The 27,047-nt window shown below is 35.3% G+C and overlaps 1 protein-coding gene across 2 annotated transcripts in view; it reads right to left on the bottom strand.

Annotated features, from left to right (window-relative positions):
• The window catches only part of LOC127621524 (histone-lysine N-methyltransferase PRDM16-like), a 315,664-nt gene extending 313,143 nt beyond the window's left edge, over positions 1–2,521 (bottom strand). For both annotated transcript variants that reach the window (XM_052095177.1, XM_052095176.1), the window contains exon 1: positions 899–2,521. In XM_052095177.1, the coding sequence (XP_051951137.1) occupies positions 899–935 (37 nt within the window). In that variant the 5' untranslated portion in view covers positions 936–2,521. The remainder of the gene's footprint in view (positions 1–898) is intronic.
• Between the last annotated feature and the right edge of the window lie 24,526 nt (positions 2,522–27,047).

The following is a 27,047-nucleotide window of genomic DNA, read 5'->3' as shown; positions in this document are numbered from 1 at the left end:
ATGAATATGTCTGCATTGCAAAATTATTTACAAAATATTATAAATGCATGCAATAGTTCTGACAATATGACGCACAATCTTTACAAAACTTTACAAAAATAATTCCGGTGAGTACCTGTACATATTTTAGTAAATCCTACCTATCACATCCAAGTCGGAACAATTGAAAGCCATACAAACAATACCAGAGTCCAGAGGAGAACTACACAGAAAATAGCCAGAAAATAGCTCACTATATTTTCCTTGAATATGGCATGTTTGCTTTGCCATTCGCAGATGATGAGACAAACGTCCACACCAAAGGAAAAGGATTGTGCAACCTCCTAATTTAAGATTATTCGAAGAATTGTCTGCAAAACATTTAGTTTCGTATTCCTCCTTCTGTGGCACCCAGTGGTCAGGCAGAAAGCTCTTGAGATCTCTACACTCTGTGCGTGTACTGGCGTCCATGAGCAGTGCTAGAGCGCCCACTATTTCAACAAGCAGGAATATTATTTCACAAGACCTGGAACCACTCAATACAAAAAAAAAAGTTACTATCCCTTTCGACAACTCTTCTCTAACTTTCGTGGAACTATTCTCTACGTTCTCCGGACTTCGCTAAAACAAGAGAGCGAAAGGACATGGCATGCAATGCTCTCCTGAACATTTCAACAAAAGCACCATCACATACGAAACTTCTGAACGAGCGCACTACGGCAGCATCTGGTTTAAAGGGTGCACGCGCGGAACACGGAGCGTTTGAGCTATTTCAATGCAATCGAGAGCTAAAAAGAAGTGCACCCGGACGCGTTCTCAGCAGGAACTGATCAATGAAAATGACACATTGGTGACCTGTGCAAATGTTCAAAGTACCGCGTGGCCTCTGTGGAGCGAAAGAAGTGCAATAAGGACCTACTTTTGGCCAGTTTTCTCGCCCTCGCCTTGGATCTCATCTTGTCGGCTTGTAGATTCCTCGCGTCCTCCTTGAGCTCAGAAGCAGCAGCAGCGCTATCTTCATCTCACGAGCATTGTCAGTTTGGACACCTTCGCACATGCGCACAGGCCATTCAATCTGACACCCTCGTCAGGGCCAAAAAACTTTCCAATGTATTCATCATCATCACTTTTTGTCCTATCGTGTCTCCTTTAGATCACTTATCTCTTTCCCTCCTCCTCCACTCGCTCAGCAACATCTCGGATCTCCGCCACCTCCCCTTCTCGAGCGATTTTAGAGGAATAAGTGGTATTTTTCAGAGACCTGCGGAATACGGTACAACACTGGCCATTGAATCCTGGATGGGGTCAAGGTCGCTGCCCTAATATGCAAGGTGATCACGAACTTTTCGTGCACCCAATATGCAAGCCTCTTAAATCGTAAAAAGATTGTTCCAAAAAATGTGAGTGTAAATTGGTATTAAATCGTATTCCTTAACATAATAATAACAATTATTATTATTAGTATTATTAATATCATCATTATTAATATTATTATTAATAATTTTGCTAACATTTATAAAAAAACTAAAATTGAATGAAAGTTTTCTGTGCATTTTGAACTCATTTTAACATGAAATCTATCATGTTACGATATTTTAAATGGGAACTGTGAAATGTGTCCACGCCTGATGCAGGCTAGCAACATTGGTGAGTGTTTTATATATTATATAGGCTATTGTTAATTTAGGCGCGCTCTATAAATATGTAAAAGGTGTGTTCAGTTTCAAAGTTGCCATTGAGAGCATCCGAGTCACCGCGCGCTTGGCTCAGACGGCCAGCAGCTCCGTGCGTACATGTAGGTACGTGTGTGTGTGTGTGTGTGTGTGTGTGTGTGTGTGTGTGTGTGTGTGTGTGTGTGTGTGTGTGTGTGTGTGTGTGTGTGTGTGTGTGTGTGTTTTAGGACAAATGTACGAGTGCATGCGTTGAATCTGCAGTGAGAAGATATGCATGTAAATTCTCACATGAAGCAATGCACCATCAGTACAGTTTAGGTTTCGCACATTAGCCAGTTCGTGACAGTTTATGTACAGGTAAATGAATCAAGCACCGAGCGACAAAGCAACCGATTCGCTCATGTAAGTATGATTCTGTTCATTTGTATGTTTTAAGTGTAACAAAGTAACCTAGGGCTACGCTCTACAGCCGTGTTTGCATCTGCAATGTATTTGCATTTTAATGGTCAATGTTGTAAGCAGAATTCAGTCTAAGCCAAGGATGCATTAATAAACATGCGCAGATATTTTGTGCAATTGGCATGAATATCGGTCCTGTTAAAAATGCATCCAAAGATAGCGAGTCACTATTACAGTCGGATATTAACCTGATTGGAGCGTTTCTAACTCAAATGGACCCTAAATATGCATGTGCTATTTCTAAAAGTAATAGATTCTAATAGAAGTAATTGCTGAAATACTTTTTTCCATCTTAAAAGACGAGGTCCTATAGGTTTGGACCATTCAAGTATTTATGCAATTATTATTATATTATTATTATTATATTTATCGCATAGTGCAGGACGGTCAAATGTATTGAATTTGATTTGAGCGTGAGATTTACAGTATAAATATATAAACAAATGTTTATTTATTTATTTTTACATTCCCTTTTAAGGTAAGAGAAATTAACCTATATATATATATATATATATATATATATATATATATATATATATATATATATATATATATATATATATATCGTTGCATTCATTCTAAAACATTCATGGGCACCATATTGTGATGTAGGCTATGCATAAAACAATGCTTATAAAATGTAGCTTTTCTAAATTGTAATTTGCTTTATGACGCACTTAACTGCAAATTTATGTATGCGTAATGATCTACTCTCAGAATGACAGGGCAAATAGCTGCATTTTGGTTTTAATCCAAACAAACCCTCAAATTATTTTGGCCTATTTAGCCTATGAACAATTCCGCACTTCATTTGTATAATCTTTGGGAGGATTAAAGAGGTCACAATAAACAAACAGGACAAAATACGTTTAACACTTCAATTTAAAGTGACCAACCCTCCTGTTACCTGCTCTGAAGGAAGAAGTGATCCTGTTACTAAGCCTCCCACTGACAAATGACATTTATTGGTTTATTGATTCACTCCCTCTTAAACGAGTTATTGGTAAAGTGTTCTCTTGTCAAGCCCTATGCACTAGATACGACACATGTTTTGTCTTTAAACTGGCTATGTGATATAGAATAACCCCTCACTAGTGTCGAGAGCCCGAGATGACATCGAATGCTTTTTCTTTCTCAGGCTCAAAGGATGTTTGACCAAAAGATTCTGCTGTAGTCCAATCCACCTGATATTTTATTTCGAGAGCTGGCAAAGATGACTTGATGCAGATCCATATAAAACAGTGTATTTATTTTAGATTGCCATTTACACATTTACTAAATCAAATGAAACTCTCTCACGCATTTGGCTGGACAAATGATTTCATACGGAGCGACACCTTTTTAAAGGCATTTAAGTGTAATTACACTTGTAAAGAAAAGTGTTGCTTCTCATCACTAGGTCACTGGGGAATAGTTTTCTGCGTCATTTAAACGTCTGCCTTTTTATGAGCTCCTGGAAACGTGACGCTTTGTAACCACGCATATGGATTATTTTCTTTCCAGATTGTTGCCATTTTCCTGTAGTTTAGCACAGGAAGGGAGGGATGCTGTCCCAGACCCCGGAAGAGAGGTGTTCTACACCAGTAACATCCACCTTCAGATGAAGTTTTTGTCATCTTTAAGGATCCAAGAGACTTGCGCATTGCAAATAGTTTTAATATATTACTTTTATTTTATCATTTTTCCATTATTTAATATTATTGTGGTTCGCATTATATTCATATAAATATCTTTATTTATTTAGGCCTATATTTATTCATATATATATATATATATATATATATATATATATATATATATATATATATATATACATAATAATTTTATAATAATAATTTTTATAAATATATAATAATAATTTTGACCAAGAATGTGGTTATGTGTGCATTTTCATTGTTCATTTTTCATGTAAGTAAAAATAAAACTCATTTTAATGTCTCGTTATCTTTGTGTCCGTTCGCTATAGATATCAAATTAAGAGGTGGCTGCAGATTATTATATATTTTTTTTTCATTATTTCTTCTTTTTTTATTTTCTTCATTATTTCTTCTTCTTTTCTTTTCTTTTTTTTTTTTACAAAATAAGGTAGTTATCTCTAATTTGATTTTATAGTCACTTTTTTATGCAAAAGTAAATTAAATCGTCATTACTCGGCACACAGTGTCTGATTTGACCGTGCATTTATATGTGCCAACATTAGGCTATTACAAAAAATAGCCTAATAGCCTACTACTACTACTACTACTAATAATAATAATACAAAGAAAAACAATAAATAACAAGAACAAATATAAAACAGAAATGAACAAAAGCTAATAAAAACAGAAATAAAAAATAACGTTAACTAATGAGAACAATAAATAACAAGAATATAAAAATATAGCAATAATAATCATATTAATAATAATAATACATTATTATTATTATCGTTATGATGATGATTATTATTATTATTATTATTATAATGTTTTAACTATTTGAAATACAACTGATTAGATGGAAAACATAAGTATGTCTCCATTGTTGTACGTTAGTCCAAAGCAAATTAAACCGAATCTTTATTCATGGTAGGAAAGGGCTCGGCTTGTGTGTTACGCACTGATAGGATCTCACCACACTCATATGTGGAATGATATCCACCCAATAGTGGCCACGATCGGAATACATGGAAAAACCCGACTTGTTGCGACAACTACGGCAGCGCTCTGATCTTTACATGCTAAAACAGTGGATTTAATGGCAAAGTAAACACAACTTCAAGGTGACGGGGCTTCAGGCAAGTTCCCTCTTTCCCTCTCTCTCCATCGCACACGAACAGACACACTTATATAGAGTCTATGTGTGTGTGTGTGTGCGAGAGAGACACGGAGAAATCAGAGAATTGGTACAGGCACTCAATGTAACAAAACATTCTCAAAGAAGTCAAAAGAGGAGGTTGCAGTAAATACTTTCAGCGTTGAGAGTTGTGGCGGACTAATAGAAAACAAATCCATGAGCAATTATAAAAAGCTGTTTTACAGATTACACATGAACACTAGACAAGCTACAATGTGATATAGAGTATATAGCCTATATATATATACGTACATGTATTATGTAATACATACTGTTCTATTGCACATTTCGTTGATAATAATTTAGTGGTGAGACTTCTTAAGTATGAGCTCAAATGTAAGGGTCTCCTGCTCTGTGTAGGCTACCACAGCTAATGAAAGCGCTGCACTTAAGTTCCCTGGGTAATTATTAGCCATTAATTGGGTTCAAGACCTTGGGTGTGTATGGAAAATAGGAAATCTGACCGCTAATCCTAGACAGCGTTTTTTTAATTTATTTCACCATCGTCCCTCGTTCAAAGTATAAGCAAAGGACGTGCGCCTATACAGTCTACATCAAGCACACATAGCCTATAAACACATAATCTACACATAATGCATATAGTATGCAAAATAACCTAATGTATAGCCTACATAAACTACAAACATAATTTTACTTAACCTACACCAACAAATCCCACAAAAACAACCTACAACATTTTACAACACACATATAATCCATACATGACAACGATATACAATTTTGTTTTTATCAAATTTGATTTTGATATGGTAGCCTATTTACATAACAAATTTGTAGACCTATGCTTGTTTCCAATTTGACAAAGATCTGATCTGTCTAGAACAGATGTAACGTTTTTGCAAATGCCAAATGGTTGTGTGTTCTCAATGCTTTTATTTTTTTTACATTAATGTGTGATAGTGCGTCACAATGATCAAGATGAATTTGCATGTGTGTAACAAGTCTGATACTGTCGGTATAAATGTATTTTACTGATTGAAAATAAAATGCGAACTATGTACAGTAAATTTGGTGTGCTCAATAGTTCTACTGAATGATTATTTTATAATTATGCGTAACCAGCTGCAACCTCTGCATATGATACGTGATAAATAAGCCATAAGCGGGCATATGCATGATACATTAATTAGACTTCAGTGATTCGCCCGGTTTCATTACGCCATCTTTATTGCAGGTGTGATTAATTGCGCCGGAAGAAACCGCATTAAGTGCTTTTCTGTCAACATTTCGTCTCGGAAAGGTAAATTTCGTAGTTGTTATTGTTGTCATCCCTGAAGATGAAAAGAGAGGGGAGTCTGGAGATTTCATAGAAATGCACATGTGATGATCGCCCGCGGCATGGAATGAAAATTACCCCCGTGTAGGAACGACCCTAATATGATGTAATCAATCACCCTGTCTGCGGGAACGACCAGCGCCTCCTTACATTCACAAATATGTGCTCATGTAGGCAAACAGGAAGATTATCAAGTGATCGGTTTTCTGACCATTTTACAGGGTCAATGCATGTGTAGCCTATAGGCTACTGGCGAAAATGTGAATTTATACCTACATTGAAATAAACCAACAACAATAAACAAACAAATGAAACCATAATTCAATTGTATCAATATATTAAAAATGTATACAATATATAAATGACATATATTATTATTATTATTATTATTATATTTAAAACATATTCCTTTACCATATCTATTGCATTAAATAATTTTTACATTTAATAAAAAAAAAATTTAACAAATAGCCTACAAATAAATAGCTTAATATGTATTCCATAATAGCCTTTGTTGCCTACAGCGCATGAATCAACCATTATCCATCAGTTTTAATTTCGCTGTTAACTTTAATATCCTGCTTCCTTTTCTAAGTCACTGTGAAACGGGTATTCAGAAAAAATATTCAAATTATGATTTCGTTATATTTCCCAAACAACCCAGTTCATTGATTGATGTGGGTCACATTATGCAAACTCAGTAAAAGAAATTGTGATAGCCTATGTTTGGACTTACGTTAGGGATCATTATTTCTCCTCTACAAGTATTTTATCAATATTAATAATTGAAAGAGCTAATATCTTGTTGCCAAATAGCCTACTGTGTTTATTTAAAAACAATGAGACATCGCAGCGCGTGCTGTTATTCCGATGACAGGGGCTAAATGAAAAGGTTAATTAATCATTTATTACATTTGAGGGCTGTGTGTCAAATAACATTGTTTTTTCTCAATAGTAGTGCACAGGAGGTGAAATGGCTAAAGGGCAGCAGCAAATAGCCTATCTCAAATTCACATTGGAAATGGACGCATAAACTGCGTCTGTTGATGGCGCGTGACGGGAGTGGGAGTTTGTGACACACTTACACAAACACAAGTTTATCGATTAGACACATTTTGACATGACAAGGCAACCCAAAACTTAACATGTTAGATGTACCACTCTTTCAAATAAATAAAAAAATCATTGAATAAATAAATAAACCCCTCTTGTCATTTTGCGGACGACGAGTTACAAGGGCTGTCTGTGGGTTTAAAACGTGTTCAACTACTTAATTAATTAAACTTAAATGGTTGCAACCCTAATAAAGCCCTTCAAACACAATACAGCTTATTTAACTATTGGCAAGCATTACCATCATCATCAATAAGGCTATACATACACTATATTTTCACTTTCATACAGCCTATCTATAGCACAACAAGGCTTGGCAGTGGATGTTGCTGAAATGTCTAAATGTCTGAATTATGAATGGCAACATTAATTAATTGAAACACTAACCAAAAATCAAAGTCCCCCTAATGAATTCATTGCTCAGGCTGAGTGTTGACTTTGACTTGCAGATGAGTGGCTCATAATTGGAAGAGAGCAAGTTTCAATGAAAAACCTCTCAGTGCTCCCCTCCTCTTTCTCATCAGCCCTTCCTGGAGTGACTGTGCATAGTTTCCTTTTGATTAGGACCATGTCCTCTCCAAACGTGCCACATAAAATAACACATTTGTGTTTTTGTGCACATGGAGGCCTCCGAAGTCATGACGGGAGCTAAAACATCATAAGGCCAAGTAAGAAAAGATGTCAAAGATTTCTAGAGGCAATTAAGGTCCAAACATTAAGAGAGAATGTCTTTGAATAAACTTTAGTTCCAAGCTCATCTGTAGTTTCTACAGCTCATGCCAAGGTCCATGCAGGAGGTTTGATTTCCAGGGAATGAAAAAAAAAAAAAAAAACGGAAAATATGCAAAATATTCCTTGAATATTAGTAAATTGCTTTGGATTAAAGTGTCTGTCAAGTGAAAGGTAACACTTCACATAATTATTTTTACAAAGGGTTTATAAAGAGGTGTGTTAATGACTAATAAGTCATTTACAAATGCATTATAAATCATTTATATGCAGTTATAAAAGTTTGAATAAAAAGGATGCCTTAAATGAAATACTTGTCAAATAGTGAGGATTTTAACTTACTGTACATGTTATAAATGCTTCATAAATACATTTATTCATACTTAAAAACTTAAAATAACCTAATTCATGATTTATGTTACAATACAGCAAAAATAGACTATTATAGTGCGATTTAAAGGAGTGATGTTTGTTTTCATGTTGTACAGTCCACTCTATCTTTGTATTAATCTCTATAATAATTCAATTAATACAATTTTAATACATGTAATTCAATTGGATGGAATTTTGTTATGAAATTGGAATGTGTAAATCTTAAAAATAGGCTAAAATATGTTTTTCAGGGTGTTTATTATTTGAGCTGTAAAGTTGTTTTGCAGTGGACTACTGTTCTAGGTTTTACAGTGTAATGTTGTCATGGCAACAAAGTTGCAACATTGGATAATACTTTACACGGAAAAGGTTAGTAAGTGATTTTAATGAACAAAAATCATATTAACGCACATTGTTTACGTCTTATGGGTATACATTTTAAACAGTGAGATATTTTAATGTTTAAAGATTGGCCCCATTCACTTTCATTTTAAGTGCCTTTTTTTTTTTAAGAAATGGATGGACAAGTTTTAAGAAATATTTGTGGTAATCAGCATTATACCACAAAGGCTCTCAATTGAGCTTAACTTGTTTTCAACACTGAATATTCCTTTTTTCTACATTTGTATAGGTTACCAAAGTTGAATAAGTGTTATTAAGCTTATTTAGTGTTATATAAGTGTTATTATTTATTACATGTTTGATAATATGGCTTACTAAGTACGCAAGTATTGCATGAAAGTCATTTTTATTACTGTTGTCATAACTGCATATCAATGATTTATAATGCATCTGTAAATGGCTTATTAGCCATTAATTCATCCCTTTATAAGCCTCTTAACAAAGGGAACATCAACATAAAATGTTGTACGAATACGATGTAAAGTAAATTATTTAAGCTGCAGGTTTTTTGTTGACATTTGTTCATGTATAAAATAAAATATCAAATATAAATAATGAAGAAAAAGCAGTTTGTACTAGCAGTTTGAAAGCATTCACACCAGAGGAATCTGTGTACATGAACACGACGTGAAGGATGACAATTGACGAATATGTAACGAACACAAAGAATACCAAACCAATGCAAATGCAACTGAAACATGCCCTCAAACACACTGTCACACACACACATAAAGACACTAACAGACACACGCACACAAACACACACACACAGTCTCACAGTAGTAAATCACTCTTATTGTCCCTCATTTAAACTGAGGACTGCCTCTTGTTGGTTATGCACTGCTGGGATTAAGACTTGAGCTGAGCTGCTTATTTACCTGTTTATGAGTTTTATTAGGCAGTCAATCTGAGGCAGTGCGCATGTGACAGCAAGATTGATCAGCCTGCTGCTCTGGCCAAACTACACATCACAACACACATGCAAACAGCTCACAGTCTGCCGCTCATTTCCTCTAAAGGGCAGAGATAGATAGATTTATACTCCTCTGAGGAGAATGCCACCTATTCCAGAAGGAGGGATGTTTATGAAGTTTCGACAATCTTCAGATAAGCAATTTAGGAGGCTCACAATGATCGCAATCGCTTTAGTTTAAAATCATACCAAGAATGCTGGAATATGTGAGTTGATTGAAGAGACTTTGTTTTCACATGTGTAACTGGCTGCATTGACATTAATTGCAATCAAAGAACTGTAAAAGGTGTTTAGTTGGGTTTTGACAGTGATTTCAACATAAATTGCTTGGCAAAGCTGTTTGATGTTATTATAATATACTCATACTTAAAAAAATTAGCTAAAGAAAATACATTTGTAATGATTTCATAAATCAGTTACTCTAAAATATGTCATAGTAATACAGAAGAACAACACCAAAGACCCTTTCAATGCAAGACAGTCAAATCGGTTGCCATCTTGGGAATGCTATTTTCTATGGATACAAGCGGCATAAAAGTACAGCTCTACTTAAATGTGGAAAAATCTGAAATCTCCATAATTGTTAGTCAAGATTATTATCAAAGAACATATTTCAAATCAGCAGCAAATTCTGGCAACAATGGTATCATAAATACCTTATACCTGCCACCTAAGTAACAGTTTGCTAGTCCAACAATATCCGCCATATTGAGTTCATATTGAATATCAAAATCCGCCATATTGAGTTCTTTTCCTCCAAATCATTTTAATGCCAGTTCTACATTTTATGCCTTATTAATCTCTGACAACACTCAGAAAGCTAGATAACTTGCTAAAATGTGCTAGCCACCTAAGTAACAGTTTGTTAGCTAGCTGATTGAGAATTTTGTTTGAATACCTTCTACCTTGAATTCTTCAGAATCTTCTTGTCATATATTTTAAAATGTAAACAAATTCGGTTTGCAGACAAAACCTACCTTGCAGTGTCACATGAAAAATATATCTGTGCTTACTGTGAGAGACAGTTCACAGAGTAACAGTTTGCTAGTCTAGCTATTGAACATGCGTGTTCTCGAACGGACTGACAGTATCTGAAAGGTGATTGGGTCTTTTACTTGTGAGGCAGGACTTCCTTTTCTAAATCTGCCATATTGAGTGTTCCAATTCCTCCAAATCATTTTAATGCCAGTGCTACGTTTAACGGCATATTAGTCTCTGACAATATTCGCCATATTGAGTTCATATTGAATATGAAAATTTGCCATATTGAGTTCAATTCATCCAAATCATTGTAATGCCAGTGCTACATTTTATGGCTTATTAGTCTCTGACAACACTCAGAAAGCTAGATAACTAGCTAAAATGTGCTAGCTACCTAAGTAACAGTTTGCTAGTCCAGCTAATGAACAGGCGCGTTCTCGAATGGACTGACAGGCAATGTCTGTACCTGAAAGGTGATTGGGTCTTTTACCTGTGAGGCAGGACTTCCTTTTTTTAATTCGCCATATTGGGTGTTCCAATTCCTCCAAATAATTTTAGTTCCAGTGCTACGTTTTGGGGCTAAATAGTCTCTGACAACTCTCAGAAAGCTAGCTAATTGCTAAAATACGCTAGCTACCTAAGTAACAGTTTGTTAGCTAGCTGCTTGAGAATTTTGTTTGTTTTGTTTGTAAATGCTTCAGAATCTTCTTGTCATATATTTTAAAATGTAAACAAATTCGGTTTGCAGACAAAACCTACCTTGCAGTGTCACATGAAAAATATATCTGTGCTTGCCTTGAGAGACAGTTCACGAAGTGTTGCTATGACAACTGACTATTGTATGTTTTTTGTCTATTTTTTGTCTGTTTCATGACAAAACATATTAAATTAACATAGTCACATAGTTACATTTGAAATAATCCATGGAATGTCATGGAATAAAATATAACATACATATATAAAACATTATAAAAATTCCATGGTGATTCAAAAATCCATAGGACATGCATAGAGGTCATTTCAACCCTCTTTATGAAGACTTGGGGTAGTGATACAAACATTTTAGTTTTATCTGAACCTATGACCAATAAGTATAAAAATGATGTTTCTTTATCGATAAACTATTCCAAAAATCACAGCCTGGTCAAATTGTCCTGCTTTATGCATGCTAGGATTAAAATAATAGTCACAAAAACCGGAAGTGTCACTGCTAGCTTTAAAATGTAGATGTTGGACATTAAATTCACTAAACCAGTCATCAGTCATAATTAATTTCCAATGCAGAATGAACAAACGGAGAGAGACCCCTCAGTTTGTGTAAAGAAAGCTTGAAAAGTTCACCTCACATATTCATAACGAGTCCTCAGAATGCAACAGCAAAAATGTATGAATGTTAACATTTGTTTGTGCATGTTTCCCTTTTCTAAAAATGAAATTCTCAATTTACATAATACAGTTCAGTCTTATTGTGTTGTATTCTTTTCTTTTTAAACAATCAGATTTTTTTTGTATTTGGACACTCAAAGGAATATTCCGTGTTACATACAAGTTGAGCTCAATCAACATCATTTGTGGCATAATGTTGATTACCACAAAAATGTAGTTTGACTCATTGCTCCTTTTCTTAAAAAAATTTATAAAATTGGTTTATTGATGCACTTACAATGGAAGTGAATGGGGGCCAATCCATAAACATTCAAATACTCGCTGTTTCAGAAGTATACACAAGATATAAACAATATGTAAACATGATTTTAGGGTAACAAAATCACTTACTTACTGCATCTGTGTAAAGTTACAACCAATTTTACAACTTCATTGACATGACAATGCAATGTCAACAAACACTAAAATCTTACAATGACTGTAAAAATTATGATTTTAACAACTTTAAAGCTCAAATAATACATGAGTTTTGACAGAAGAATTAGTAGAAGTGCTTTTATAAAAAAAATTGGCCATTAACTTTCATTGAAAGTGCTTAACCTTGATTTTTGCCTTTTTTAAAGAAAAGGATGGACGAGTTGAAACGATTTTTTTATGATAATCAACATTATGCGAAAAATGCTGTTGATTGACCTTAACTTGTATTGAACATGGAATATTCCTTTAAGCCACATTTTTAAATGTACTGTATGGACAGGTTGTGGAGGGTTACTTTTGAAATGTATTCCACTACAGATTACAGAATACATGCAGTAAAAGGTCATTTGTAACATATTCCGTTAGATTACTCAAGGAAGTAACATATTCTAAATACTTTGGATTACATCTTCAGCACTGGTAGATTTTTTCCACTTGTTTTGACTATAAAAACTGTCAGTACAGTAAGACAAAATACACATGTTAAAAATACATTCTCTGAAAAACCGAAATACCTTATGCAGTGTTGTTTCTAAAACAAGATCAATCAAATTGATCTTGTTTTAAGGAATTTTAAATATTTTTACAGGAAAACAATACAAATATTATTATCAAGAATACAAGTTTTAACCTAATATCAAAGGTCTTACTAGAAAAAAAAGAAAAGAAATTATGATCCAACATGAATTTTCTTGATAAAAATAAACGATCGTGTCTGGTAACATGTGCATGTAAAATGGTTAGAAATAGCATTTTAGATTAGCGTAAAGAAAAATTATTTTGCTCCAAACTTACTTCTCTGTCTGCTGGTATGAATGTAACACATCATAAGAAAGTGTTTCACCGCTGTTCAAATGCACCTTGGATTGCATCATGAATATGTAATAATGTTTTCTCTCTGAAAGGACTAAATATTAAATGAAACAAATGACAATAAATTGCAAAGTAATCTCTTCAGTAATCAAAATACTTTTGAATGTAATTGTATTATAAATACCAATGATTTAAATTGTAACTGTAGTGGAATACAGTTACTTATATTTTGTATTTTAAATACATAATCCCGTTACATGTATTCCATTGCTCCCCAACCCTGTGTATGAATGACATTATATTGTCATTCAATGTAATTGCAACATAATATTAAACCAAATGGCAGTTATTTTAAAGAAAGATAAACAAGAACATTTCCCCCGAGCAAAACATTTTACAAGTTTGTTAGGCTTTAAATAGTGAAACAATAGATATACTGCTCAAAAGTAATTATTTGGTCATTTTCTGGTTGTCAAATTTTGGTGGAAAACATCCATAGTTAATGAACTATACGTTTTGTTACTAGGAGACCACACCTCTATGAACTTAATGGGAACCGACTTCATACATGCAGCAAAAACCACATCAACACCTGTTGGTTAAAAGTTCCAACACACATCAACACCTGTTGGTTAAAAAATCAGGAAAAGAAAAACTGCAATACATATTGAAGTTAGTTTTGAGAAATTCATATGAAGATACAACTTTGATATTGTTTTATCTTTTTTCTGTAACTTAAATATCCAAATATCTTTGGGGCCATTGTAGGCTACATTGGGTGTTTGTCATTAAATCAGTGCCACACTGTGTAGTTCCTCACATTGGACTGCATTTAGTGTCTAAAGACTGCCCTCCTGTGTTCCTGAAACAAAGTGATTCAGTTAGTCCCACCCTAATTCCATTTTTACATTCTTTCTCTTCATTCCCAGCTGCACACATTATCCAAGACCACTAACACTGTTTCACCATCAAAATACATTCTGCCCCAATAATGTCATAAGACATTCATACTGATGCAGAATCAGCATTTGCACATGGAGATGACGAATGGATTTAAGGCACCTGGTCAATTTGTTTGTGTCAGAGGTGCAAATACGCATCTCTGCTCTGAAGAGTTGCAAATAGAGGCATGTTATCAGGTTCCATTCAAGTTCAGTTCACCTCCCTGAGAATAGAACGTGAAAACTAGTCAATTTAATTTGATTAACTTTGCAGCAATATAAACAATCCTAATACTCGGGGGAGAAAGAGCAAGTGTTTTCATAATGAACATGGATTAAGTCTGATATTAACATTTATACATATAAAGAAATAGACAAACAGGTTTCAGGACATGAAGTCTGCTAACTTGGCACATGCATTTATTTTAAAGTAACCGATATACATTCACTGAGCACTTTATTAGGAACACTATGGTGCTTGACGTGGTGTTCTGCTGTTGTAGCTGATCCGCCTCAAGGTTCGACGTGTTGTTCATTCTGAGATGCTATTCTGCTCACTGCAATTGCACAGAGGAGTTACCTGAGTTACCGTAGCCATTCTGTCAGCTCAAACCAGTCTGGCCATGGCTGGACTGGTAAGCTAGCATACCTGGCATTTTCCTGGTGGGCCAACACACTTTTGGGCTGATCAGGGGCGGAATGGCCATCGGGAGAACCGAGCGGGCCGGTGGGTCGGCCGTGAAACATGCTGAATGGGCCACGATAAGCTAAAACGAGCCATCGCGTTATGCAGAAAGGACCACAAAACGGCGCCACGTTATACAGAAAAGGACAGCGACAACTTTTGGCTCAGCAACAAGTTTTGGGCCAGTTGCCATGTAAAATCCCATGCTGATTTCTCTTCCCAGTCCAGCCCTGAGTCTGGACATTCTCCATGACCTCTTCCATCAACAAGGCATTTCCATCCACAAAACTGTCGCTCACTGGATGTTTTTTGTTTTTGGTACCATACTGAGTAAACTCTAGAGACTGTTGTGTGCGAAAATCACAGGAGATCAGCAGAAATACTCAAACTAGCCCATCAGGCACCAACAATCATGACATGGTCAAAGATCACTGAGATCCCATTTTTTCTGATGGTTGATGTCAACATTAACTGAAGCTGTATTGCATTGCTGCCATACAATGGGCTGATTGGATAATCACATGAATAAGTAGGTGTACAGGTGTACCTAATAAAGTGCTCAATTCAAATTTGAGATCTTCCATGCAGTGTTAATTGTGTTGAAAATTAAAAGCAATTTCAGGTAGACACACCAATAATTCCACAAAAACTTGTAAGGTGTTTTTAATGTTATCCCATTACCCTCTTTAGTAGTTTCAAATAAATCTAACACATAAAGTAAGGGATATAAAACACGATAATCAGGAGATAAATACATTTTAATTTGAGGTGAAATTAGTTCATTATGTGAAAAGAAAGAGAACGAGAACTGAATCATACAGAAGACACGAAACTACAGCTACGATATCGGTTTCCTAGGACAGCGATCGAGTAGCTATATCAAAGTTGAGAAAAGGAAGGTACAATTTGCGTGCATGTCTTGCGTTCTGTCACTGGCTGAGTTTAAACAGGCATTCAGCCGAGGCACAGAGGGGAGATCAGCTAGCCATAGAGGAATGTTGTATCTACACGAGAAAACGAGCCCACCACGGCCCTGGATGTATTAAAACTCCTCAAGTCATACCTGCCACACAGCTAGTGAACTCTCCACCACTTAACCCATAATTATGGCTTTAAGAACAAGCCCTTTTGGCTATTATGATTATTCTGTATGACAAATATAGGATGGAAATATGACAAGATTTGGCTGTGTGGTTACGTTTTCCTTAACGGTACACTAGTTGCAGAGATATGATCAAAATGAGACTTGGAAAAATACACACAAATCGTTGAAAACAGATGGTCGGCAGTCAGCGTGAGAGAGCTCGAAGAGCGAAGAGCGAATTGGAAAAGTGAAAGAGTGTGAGGGGCAAAATGAAGTGCGAACAAAGAATAAATCTTTCTGCAAATACCCTACATTTATTTTTTTTCTCCATATTTCCAGGACAGATTTAAGCTTTGCTTTAATTAAAGTGTATTTCTCTCCAAGAGGGAGGCATGTCGATAGCACAGACTTTTCCTGCCCTGACCGCGAGCCATCTGATGCCAACCTGTCAAACATTTATTTAGACGCGACTCTTTGCGAATGCAACCGCTACCATTAATCAACATTCCTCTCACCTTTCCTCTTCTAGATTTTCCAATTTATTCACATTTCTTCTTTCTGAGGGACTGGATTCGTCCACAGGGTGGCCGTTAGATTGAATCTCCTCAGCCTTGAATCAACAACACCTCTCAGTTATAACACGGCTGCCCTCCAAGTTTGGAAAATGCAATATATATTTATATATATATATATATATATATATATATATATATATATATATATATATATATATTTTTTTTTTTTTCCGTAACCAGAAATGCTCAAATCTGAAACAGGATTTATGGTGTTCGTTGACAAGGTAACTACTTAACCCATTAAAATGAGGATTTTGACTTTTTTTTCAAACGAAAAACTCAACTGGACCACACATGGAGAGGGCTAAACTCTAATGTGTGCAATGTCAAGCATTTGCTCACTGAAGCTTTCAAACTGAGCCTAGCCCAGGCTGTCGGGAGCGCAGGATTGTGGGTAATAGGGGCAGCTCTGTGCCCGGTCAGCCCTGCCGGACACACGTTTGAGTGAGCAGACACAGGGCTGCATCTGTGCATCCAAACCAGGGGCTATACTTTTTTTTCCCCCAAGAGTTCTAAACTCTTGTTGACAGACGGATCTTCGACTCCCTACTCAGAGTCTCCTTCTTTCTTTCTCTATTTTAAAAGATCGTCTGACCTGATGGAGAAGATCCTATTTTGTTCTGCGAGCGCGGTGGTCTGTCAAGCGTACTCCTATATTTTGACTAAATTAACGCTCGGTTCACAATCTTCTTCGTCACATGTTCAAACCAATCTTTCATTTTACCTTCTTACCTTCTTCCTTCCTTCCCACTTCTGATCTCTTTCTTTCTCCCCCTTTCATCCCACTCCTGAAAGAGCATCTTTGGCCACACAATGAGGGCTAAAGGGGGGTCAGTAGGAATTCACCGGTCTGGGACTGCACCTGGATGCCCAGAAAGGCCGGTCCTGCTGTGAGGGTCTATTGTTTGGCATGTCAGCGGCTCTCTGTTCCAATGTCCCTGTATATCATCATTGTGATTATGTCAGAAGGCTGGGGTGGCCCCTGCACCATGGAAGGCTTAAATGTGGACCCCGAGTCCCACTGGATGAAATCTTAGCACTTAACCCCAGCTATGAGCATTGTGTACCACGGGAGGGTTTTTTCTCTTCCTCACTCTCTTTCTCTCTGTCTATCTCGATCTCTCTCGCTCTCTCCATTTTTCACCTCCTCTTATTCTTTTAAAAGGCCTTATTCGCTTGACCATTCATTCTGTCTTTTACAGCTTTTCTTTGTGACTTTACCATGGTTCTTCTGCGTGAGACAGGAAACTCAAAAGCACCTGTCTCCTCAAGTTCCACGTTATGTTTTAAGGCCATGCAAAGGTCATGCCACCAGGTCAAAAGTCTTGTTTTCCTTGATTTCTGTACATTTGAAAAGGCAACAGAAGACTAATGTTTCCAATGCACTATTAATTCTCTAATGCATCAAATAAAAATTATGGTTTTATACATTTTAGATTACTGTAATCAAATAGCAAAACTTTGTTTAAAATTTTTTAAACATGGATGGTTGTCATATTGCATGTAAAATGTGACACTGTAAAATTTTACTGTAATGTTACAAAAAAAAATTACGATACGACTGTAAAAAAAAAGAATGGTTAAATGTTTACAGTATACAAAAAGTACATTTTAACATACAAAGAATTAGATCCTAATGTTTTGTTCTAATTAAAAAAAGTAAAAATAAATAAATAATACTATACAGTATAAAAAGTTACTATTAAAACGAAAATAGGGAATACATGTTTTATATATATATATATATATATATATATATATATATATATATATACAGTGAATTAATTTAATTAAAAGTTTTTAAAACTTTTTATACTTTTAAGTAATTCACATATCTGAAACTCATTGAATGTACTGCATTTTTAAAGAAATATATTCCTATTAAAAACAAGACAACAATTTCCTCTATTAACCACTAATAACCATTTGCTCTAGTATCCTTTTTTCCCTGACAAACATTTGTTCATTGTAGCTTTGTGCTCTTCTGTCTGCATGTTAAATAATCTCTTTTGTTGAAGTAAATAAATGTGTAGAATAATAATAATTAAAAAAAAAAAAAATCCAAAATTGATTTGAAAAAATAGCACTTGCTCTAGAATTCTCATGTCCAGTGTGCCGGGGTTGTTATCCCAATACTTACTGTGGCACAACACAATTTCCCCCAAACTCTGCCTCTAGTGCACTTTCTGCAGGAAAACATACTTGCATTATTAAATAAGGAATGTCTTATGTTCATTCTTCCCATGTTGTACTTGCCATAATATAAGAATGATCACCTAGTCTGAAGTATGATACATTTGATATGTCTATAAACTCACGAGAACACAAGTTTTATTAGAGCAGGGCTGCCTTATTTTTAGTTTAATATGAGATTTAAGGATCACACTTTTTTAGTGCTCATGATAAATACAACAAATGTACATAATGTGTCATTATTTGTGGAACTGCTTGTAAGTACACTTTGTTAATATTTGTACAAATGTGATTAATTCGATTTATATGTTCTATGTATAGCATTGACACTGTGAAATAAAGTGGAACCGAAGTTCCTGAAATTCAACATGAAAACAAAGACGCAATTTTTCAGCAGCAGCATTATAAAAACGTCTCGCCGGTTCAAAGGTGAGTTGGTAGATTTGCTGCAGCAGGCCTGTGATGTGAGGCACGCAGATTTACAGAGTGTGAACAGTGTTGGGGTATTTTTTCTGAGAGTTAATGAAGCCTCAGGGAGGTGTAGCCCCTCTATGAAAAACATAATCCCACAGGTTTGTCTCTTTTTGGAGGTATTTCAAAATATGGCACTGTTTTTTCTCGCCCTCTGTGAGTTAAACGAGATCCAGCAGATGTGTCATTAATTGGATAAGTGAAATCCTATTTTTAGAACTGACTCTAAAATTGCTCTGAAATGGGATTTCCACTCTTGCATCAAAAAAGGTGATACAATTCACTTTGCATTGAATAATATTAAAGTCCTTGTTGGAAATGAACATACAGTCACGTGTGCAGGTGCAGTGGAGAGCTCAAAGTCTATCTCATGAGCTATGTGTATACAGTATATTCTTTTGGTTTCAGATTTTATTTTAGGACATTTATTGACAGGCATAGTAGAAAGTAGAGTGTATGAAATGTGCATGCTAACTGCTAAGACACGGCTCCAGCTCCAGCAACGTTTCTGCACAGTTTATAATGGTAAAACAGCTCAGACTTCATTCAGCAGTTCTTAGAAAATCCCATTAAATTTCAATATATGCAGCAAGACAATGCAACATAAATCCATTACAAAAACAAATGATTTTGTGGTCCAACTTTACATTACAGTATTCATATTACAGTGTAATTACAAAATAATACTGAGTGGCACAAATTAAATGTGTGTAATTAATATGTAATTATTATGTGAAGCTAATTAGAATAGTAATTCAGTACTCAATATGTAATCCCCCTCCCTCACTACATAACAGTATTCATATTACAGTGTAATTACAAGATAATACTGAGGAGCACAAATTAACTGCACATTATTAATATGTAATTATAATGTGAAGCTACTTATAACAGTAATTTAATTCTAAAACGTTTAGCCCCCCCACCCCCACCCCACACGCACACCTCATTACATTACAGTATTCATATTACAGAGTAATTACAAGATAATACTGAGTAGCACCAATGAAATGTGTGTTATTAATATATAATTGTTATATGAAGCTAATTAGAATAGTAATTCAGTACTCAGTATGTAATCCCCCTCCCTCACTACATAACAGTATTCATATTACAGTGTAATTACAAGATAATACTGAGTAGCACAAATGAACTGCATGTTATTAATATGTAATTATAATGTGAAGCTACTTATAACTATATATATATATATATATATGTTTAGTTTGTTTGAATAAAATAGTCAACTTTTACAAAGTCATGAACCATAAACACCAAGGAATCAGCCCACATTTATTACAAATAATTTGATTATTTATATTGGTGAAAATCATCTTTAAATTACCAACACATTAATCCATTTACTGAATGTTGCTTAATCTTTGAGCTTCAACAATGTTTTACAGCACATGTCCACAGATCTCTCATTATGTTTTATGTTTAATGAGTACTTATACTGTCATATTTTGTGACCAAAATAGCCTTAAGTACCAAAAAGCTTTTAGGATTATCTAAATGGACACATATTAGCTCACTAATGTTTTTAAAATAGGAAAACCGTGATCACTATCAAGAGTATCATTAGAACATATGGTGCTTGAGGTGTACACCTCATTTACTGTGTTCACACTCATGAACTGCCATTCATCTGATGCATTAGTCTATTAATGAACACAATCACTATCTCAGAGATACCGGACATGTTGTGCAGGACAGGATTGTCTAAGGGTTGCCTGTTATGTGGAAGTCAAACATGTTTAATGTAGCCATTAGACCTTTAAGACTGAGTTGAGGTTTTCCACATTGGTTGATACAGTTTGAGGATTTGAAACAGCGTGTTGAGGTTTTCCGCAATGTTTACACCGTTTCAGGATTTGTTCTTGTGGGAACAAATGTTTCTCTTCAGTGAAAACAAATGTGTTATTACAGTCTCTTTTCATTGGTGGAACAGTAGCAATGGCCATTAGCAGGCCACCTTGGATTCCGGAGGCTTTTATACCGCCGTCACTTCAAATGCGAAGTCTGTTTACACAAATATTAAAGAAGCCTACATCCGTTTCAAGCTTTCATCCTATGAAACAAGGAACAATGTTAGTTATATATATATCTGTGCATTTGCATTTCATTTCAAAGTAGCTCAGTCCATGGAATCTGTACACAGTGTACACACACACAAACTAAATATACAACCAGAATGTATAAACTAACTTACAACCTGAAAAAATGACTGTGACCCATTTATGACCTGTCCATGGAAATTTACACCCAGTCAACCTTACATATATGCAAATTGTGACTATACACCATTACAAACAAATGACAAAGGGAGATCTGAAATTACAACCAGTAAAACTGCACAGTGTACTTTGGATTTTAAAATGATAAATAACTCAAGACTTCATAAACCATATACAGTTGAAGTCCGAAGTTTACATACGGTACAAATACATTTAAACTCAGTTTTTCCACAATTCCTGACATTTAATCATAGAAATCATTGCCTGTCTTTAGGATCACTATATTATTTTAAGAATGTGAAATGTCAGAATAATAGTGGAGAGAATTATTTATTTAAATTGCAAATTGCTGGAATTTTGAATCATTCCTTCAGACAGAACAGGTGTAACACATTTTTTCAGTTCTGCCCACAAGGTTTCTGTCGGATTGAGGTCAGGGTTTTATGATGGCCACTCCAATACCTTGACTTTATTGTCCTCAAGCCATTTTGCCACAACTTTGGATGTATGCTTGGGGTCTTTGTCCATTTGGAAGACCCATTTGCAACCAAGCTTTAACTTCTTGGCTGATGTCATGAAATGTTGCTTCAATATATCCACATAATTTTCCTTCCTCATCTATTTTGTGAATTGCACCAGTCCCTCCTGCAGCAAAGCACCCCCACAACATGATGCTGCCTCCCCATGTTTCACGGTTGTGATGGTGTTCTTCTGCTTGCAAGCCTCACCCTTTTTCCTCCAAACATAACGATGCTCATTATGGCCAAACAGCTACATTTTTGTTTCATTAGACCAGAGGACATTTCCTCCAAAAAGGAAGATCTTTGTCCCCATGTGCACTTGCAAACTGTAATCTTTCTTTTTTTATGGCAGTTTTGGAGCAGTGGCTTTTTCCTTGCTGAGCAGCCTTTCAGGTTACACTGATATAGGACTTGTTTTACAGTGGATATAGATACTTGTCTACCGGTTTCATCCAGCATCTTCACAAGGTCCTTTGCTTTTGTTCTGAGATTGATTTGCACTTTTCGCACCAAACTACATTTATCTCTAGGAGACAGAATGTGTCTCCTTCCTGAGCGGTATGATGGTTGCATGGTCCTATGGAGTTTATACTATTGTTTGTACAGATGAACATGGTACCTTCAGGCATTTGGAAATTGCTCCCAAGGATGAACCAGACTTGTGGAGGTCCACAGTTTTGTTTTCTGAGGTCTTGGCTGATTTCTTTTGATTTTCCCATGATGTCAAGCAAAGAGGCTCTGAGTTTGAAGGTAGGCCTTAAAATACATACACAAGTACACCTCAAATTCAGTACACCTGATATCAGAAGCCTATTGGCTAATTATGTATAGGCTTGATATTATTTTCTGGAATTTTCCAAGCTGCTTAAAGGCACAGTTAACTTAGTTTATGTAAACTTCTGACCCACTGGAATTGTGATATAATCAATTAAACGTGAAGCAATCTGTCTTTAAACAATTGTTGGAAAAATTACTTGTGTCATGCACAACTAAACAACTTGCCAAAACTATAGTTTACTAATATTAAATCTGTGGAGTGGTTAAAAATAAAAAAGTAGTATGTAAACTTCTGACTTCAACTATAGCTAAAGGTTTGCATTTGCTGGGGCTGTACCTAGCGTTTTGGGGGTTGTTGTCAACACCCCCAACTAAAGAAAACCCCCAAACCTCACATTTGTAGTATACAATAGAGTCAGTAGGGGGAGTAAAGCTGAGATTTGAGGTTTCTGTTTTAGCTTCAACATCCTTTTTCCCCAGCCACACCTAACCATTCTTGTTTGGAAAGATTTTCTTACACATATTTACAAATCTACACACACATTTACAGAATAGTTTTGCAACAGTAAAAGTTTATTTTTGTAACACTAGTGTTCTGTGATGGAAACTTCCAAGGCCACTTGAATTTTTTTTACATTCTATATTTATTTTATTTTATATACAAAATAAATACATACTTGTAATAAATTATGCATGTTAAACCACATGATTTGAAAATGTCCAGAGAGCATCTTGTGTGCTTCAGTGGAAGCAAGGAAATCTGACCTTTTGTACAAATGAGTCATAAATTTGCTTACATTTGATTAGTGACCTTGAAATATGCAGAATCTTAACTATGTTTATCTAAAAGCAAACGTTCACCCAAATATGAAAATTCTCTCATCATTTATTCACCATCATACATCCAAGATGTGTATGGCCTTCTTTCTTCTGCATAACACAAAGAGTTTTAGAAGAATATCTCAGCTTTTTAGTTTCATACAATGCAAGTGAATTGTGACCAACATTTTGAAGCTCATAAAAGCACATAAAGGCAGCATAAAAGTAATCCATAAAACTCAAGTGGTTTAGTTCATGTCTTCTGAAGCTAAGCTTTGGGTGAGAACAGACAAAAATATAACTACTTTTTACTATAAATCTTGACATCAGCAGTCTCCTTAGTGATCATGACTTCAAGCTCGATTTCTACACTTTCTAGTGCCATCTAGCATTCTACAAATGCATCAAGCGCTAGAAAGTATATCCGAGCTTGAAATCATGATCGTGCCTAGAGACTGCAATGGCAATATGTAGAGTTAAAAAGGATTTACAATGTTGTCTATTTTCATCCAAAATCAATAGGATCACTTTAGAAGATATGGATTAAACTACCGGAGTCTTTTGGATGAATTTTATGCTGCCTTTGTGCTTTATGGAGCATCAAAGTTTTGCTCACGATTCAGTTGCATTGTATGGACCGGCAGAGCTGAGACATATCCCACAAGCCATTAGCTTAATTATTATTTCACTCATGGCCCATTATATACCATAAAACAAACATTTAACCCCTGATTACATTACAGCAGAAAGCTGAATATTGCAGTGAATTTACTTCCTAGTTAAAAAAAAAAAAAAAAGTGATCTGCAATTGAAATTGACAGCTCTTTTGTCAAATAATTGCCAACCAAGTTGTGTAAATGATGGCTGCTTACAAAAATAAAAATAAAAATGTTTAATCAAGAAGCTGCCAGTCAATCTGAGTGATTTTGTCATAATATGAGTCATTTATAGCTCTAATGACAACCTTGCTAAAACTGTTCTCATTCCAAGCCCATTGGGGCTGTGGCATATCAGTTAGAACATGTGGCATATTGAGCCATTGTGCTTATGTGTGCGATGTAAGTTCAAATCTGGCTTCATTTTGTTTTTCAACGATGTCTTAAACTACTATGTTCTAACATTAAAATACATATAATACAATATATTTGTTGCATAACTACATGTTATTCTGCAAAATTCTCAAGTTTCACATTGAAGTTGAGGTATGTGTTGGTTTAGGAGTAGGGTTAGGGATAGGGGTTATGGTTTAGGCTAAGGGATAAAATAATCTGTGTAGTCAGTAATCGGATTACAATTTTAGAGTAGTAATTAGACATTTGTAGTGAATTACTTTTTTGAGTAACTTTGCCCAACACTGATCATTAGCTATCAAAATTGAATGCATAAACATTATATCTACGTATATACTAATATATGCAAACACTAACTTTTTGTTTACATTAGGACCAGTTATTGCATTTGTGCTCTCAACATTTTATGAGTAAAATTCCAAAAATATCACTTACAGCAAGTTTACGGGAACTCTGCTTCTTGCTTAAGGTGGATTCAAGAAGGAAATAACAACCACAGTTTACCAACTAAAGAGACCACAAACATAGACTAATCCTCACATTATCATAATCAAATATGCAAACTGTAAGACATATGACAACTTCTTCAAAAAGGGAGGTGATCTGACATCCGCTCACACCAACCACTGATCCTCCACTGTGTTTATGTACATTCCACTGTTGGTTGCATTACATTTCATAATTCTGGGACTGGCAGGCCAGATGTTGTTTTCCGAAATTGGGCAAGGCCACATGAGAAACTGGAAATATAAAAATTGCATATGCATCTGGCCCCCACCCATCAGTTTGCATAGTGTTATGAATACTGGTCAAACATCTGTAACCCACTAACCTAAATATACTCTTCTGTGGTGAGAAGTAACAGCTCATGGGTAATATTTGCTTGCCAAAAGCATGTAGCTCAAAACAGTGGCAGAAGTGAGCTGAATGGGCAATAGACTTGAACTTGCAAAAAGTATTGCTAATGTTTTGTTTGATGTTGTCATACAATATTGTGCAAGAAATGTTCCAGATTGCAGAGCCAGCTGCTTTATCAGTTAAAGGATTTTACCCATTACTGTGCAAGTGGCTGCATTTAAAACAACAAATCCAATGTGTGTATGATCCTGAAAAGCTTAAAAAATTCTTCCTTCTCTAACCTGCAATTACATGAGTTACAGTATAACGTCATTGTCATTTATTTGTAATCAGCGATGCATATGTCGGTATATCATTGGTTAGTTTGTTAGTGAGGATTGTAAGGTTGATGTTAATTAAGTTAAGGATGAAGAGGAGATTTGTATTCAGTTCCAAAGATGAAAACATAAGAGAAAAAAAACATACAAGGGGAAGAAAGAAAGAGAACACACAATTTATTTGCTTGCATTTCACTAATTGTCTGCAGAGGTTCGGCTATACTCTCATATTTGATAATAAATCAGGTTTGTTTTGTCACTGGATCTTTTTAAAAAAGCCTTCTTTCTTTCTCTGTCATTTGCTTGTATTAATGAAGGTGCTGTGGTACCTATTATTTTCATTATTATTATTATTATTATTATTCCTTCCCAATGGGAGTCTATGGCAGCCCATAAAACCGTACATAGCAAAATAATGAAATTTGGGGCACTGAAAGGGGTGGTCATGAAAAGCCCCCATACTAAATCTGAGGTCTCATACTCTATAGAGCCACCACTATATCAATTATTCACTTTTCTTTTAAACCATTTTTTCTGATTATTCTCCTCTTGATGATTCAAATGGACCTCTTACATTAAAACCCCAGCCATTACAGTGGCTGCCATCTTGGATTATGTCATTTGTAATTTTTTCACTTCTGCTCCTTCAAACTTTGTCTGATTTGGACACAAAATGGCTCAACATACTCTCCAGACCAAACTGAACAGAATTAATTATACAAATGTTTGATATTTGACTTTGTTGATAAGTTATACAAACAAATAGTTTATACACGGTTTGGCTGTGACACTGGATTTGAGGCTGTATCTTGGCAACGCTGTATCATATCGAAACGAAACTTGGTATGCCATGGTATGAGGGCACATGCAGAGTTTCATGACAGCGCCACATATGAGCTAAGCAATGTGAAGAAAAATAAATTGGCCATAACTTTATAACCATATTTCCTAAAATCATGGGGTTGGTGTCTGTGGGTTCTTTGGGTCATGTGGATTTTCCATATCGGCCA

This window comes from Xyrauchen texanus, chromosome 27 (assembly GCF_025860055.1).
Source record: "Xyrauchen texanus isolate HMW12.3.18 chromosome 27, RBS_HiC_50CHRs, whole genome shotgun sequence".
Lineage (NCBI taxonomy): Eukaryota > Metazoa > Chordata > Actinopteri > Cypriniformes > Catostomidae > Xyrauchen > Xyrauchen texanus.
Note: the sequence above shows the minus strand (reverse complement) of the source record. Positions and strands in the feature narration are given on the sequence as shown.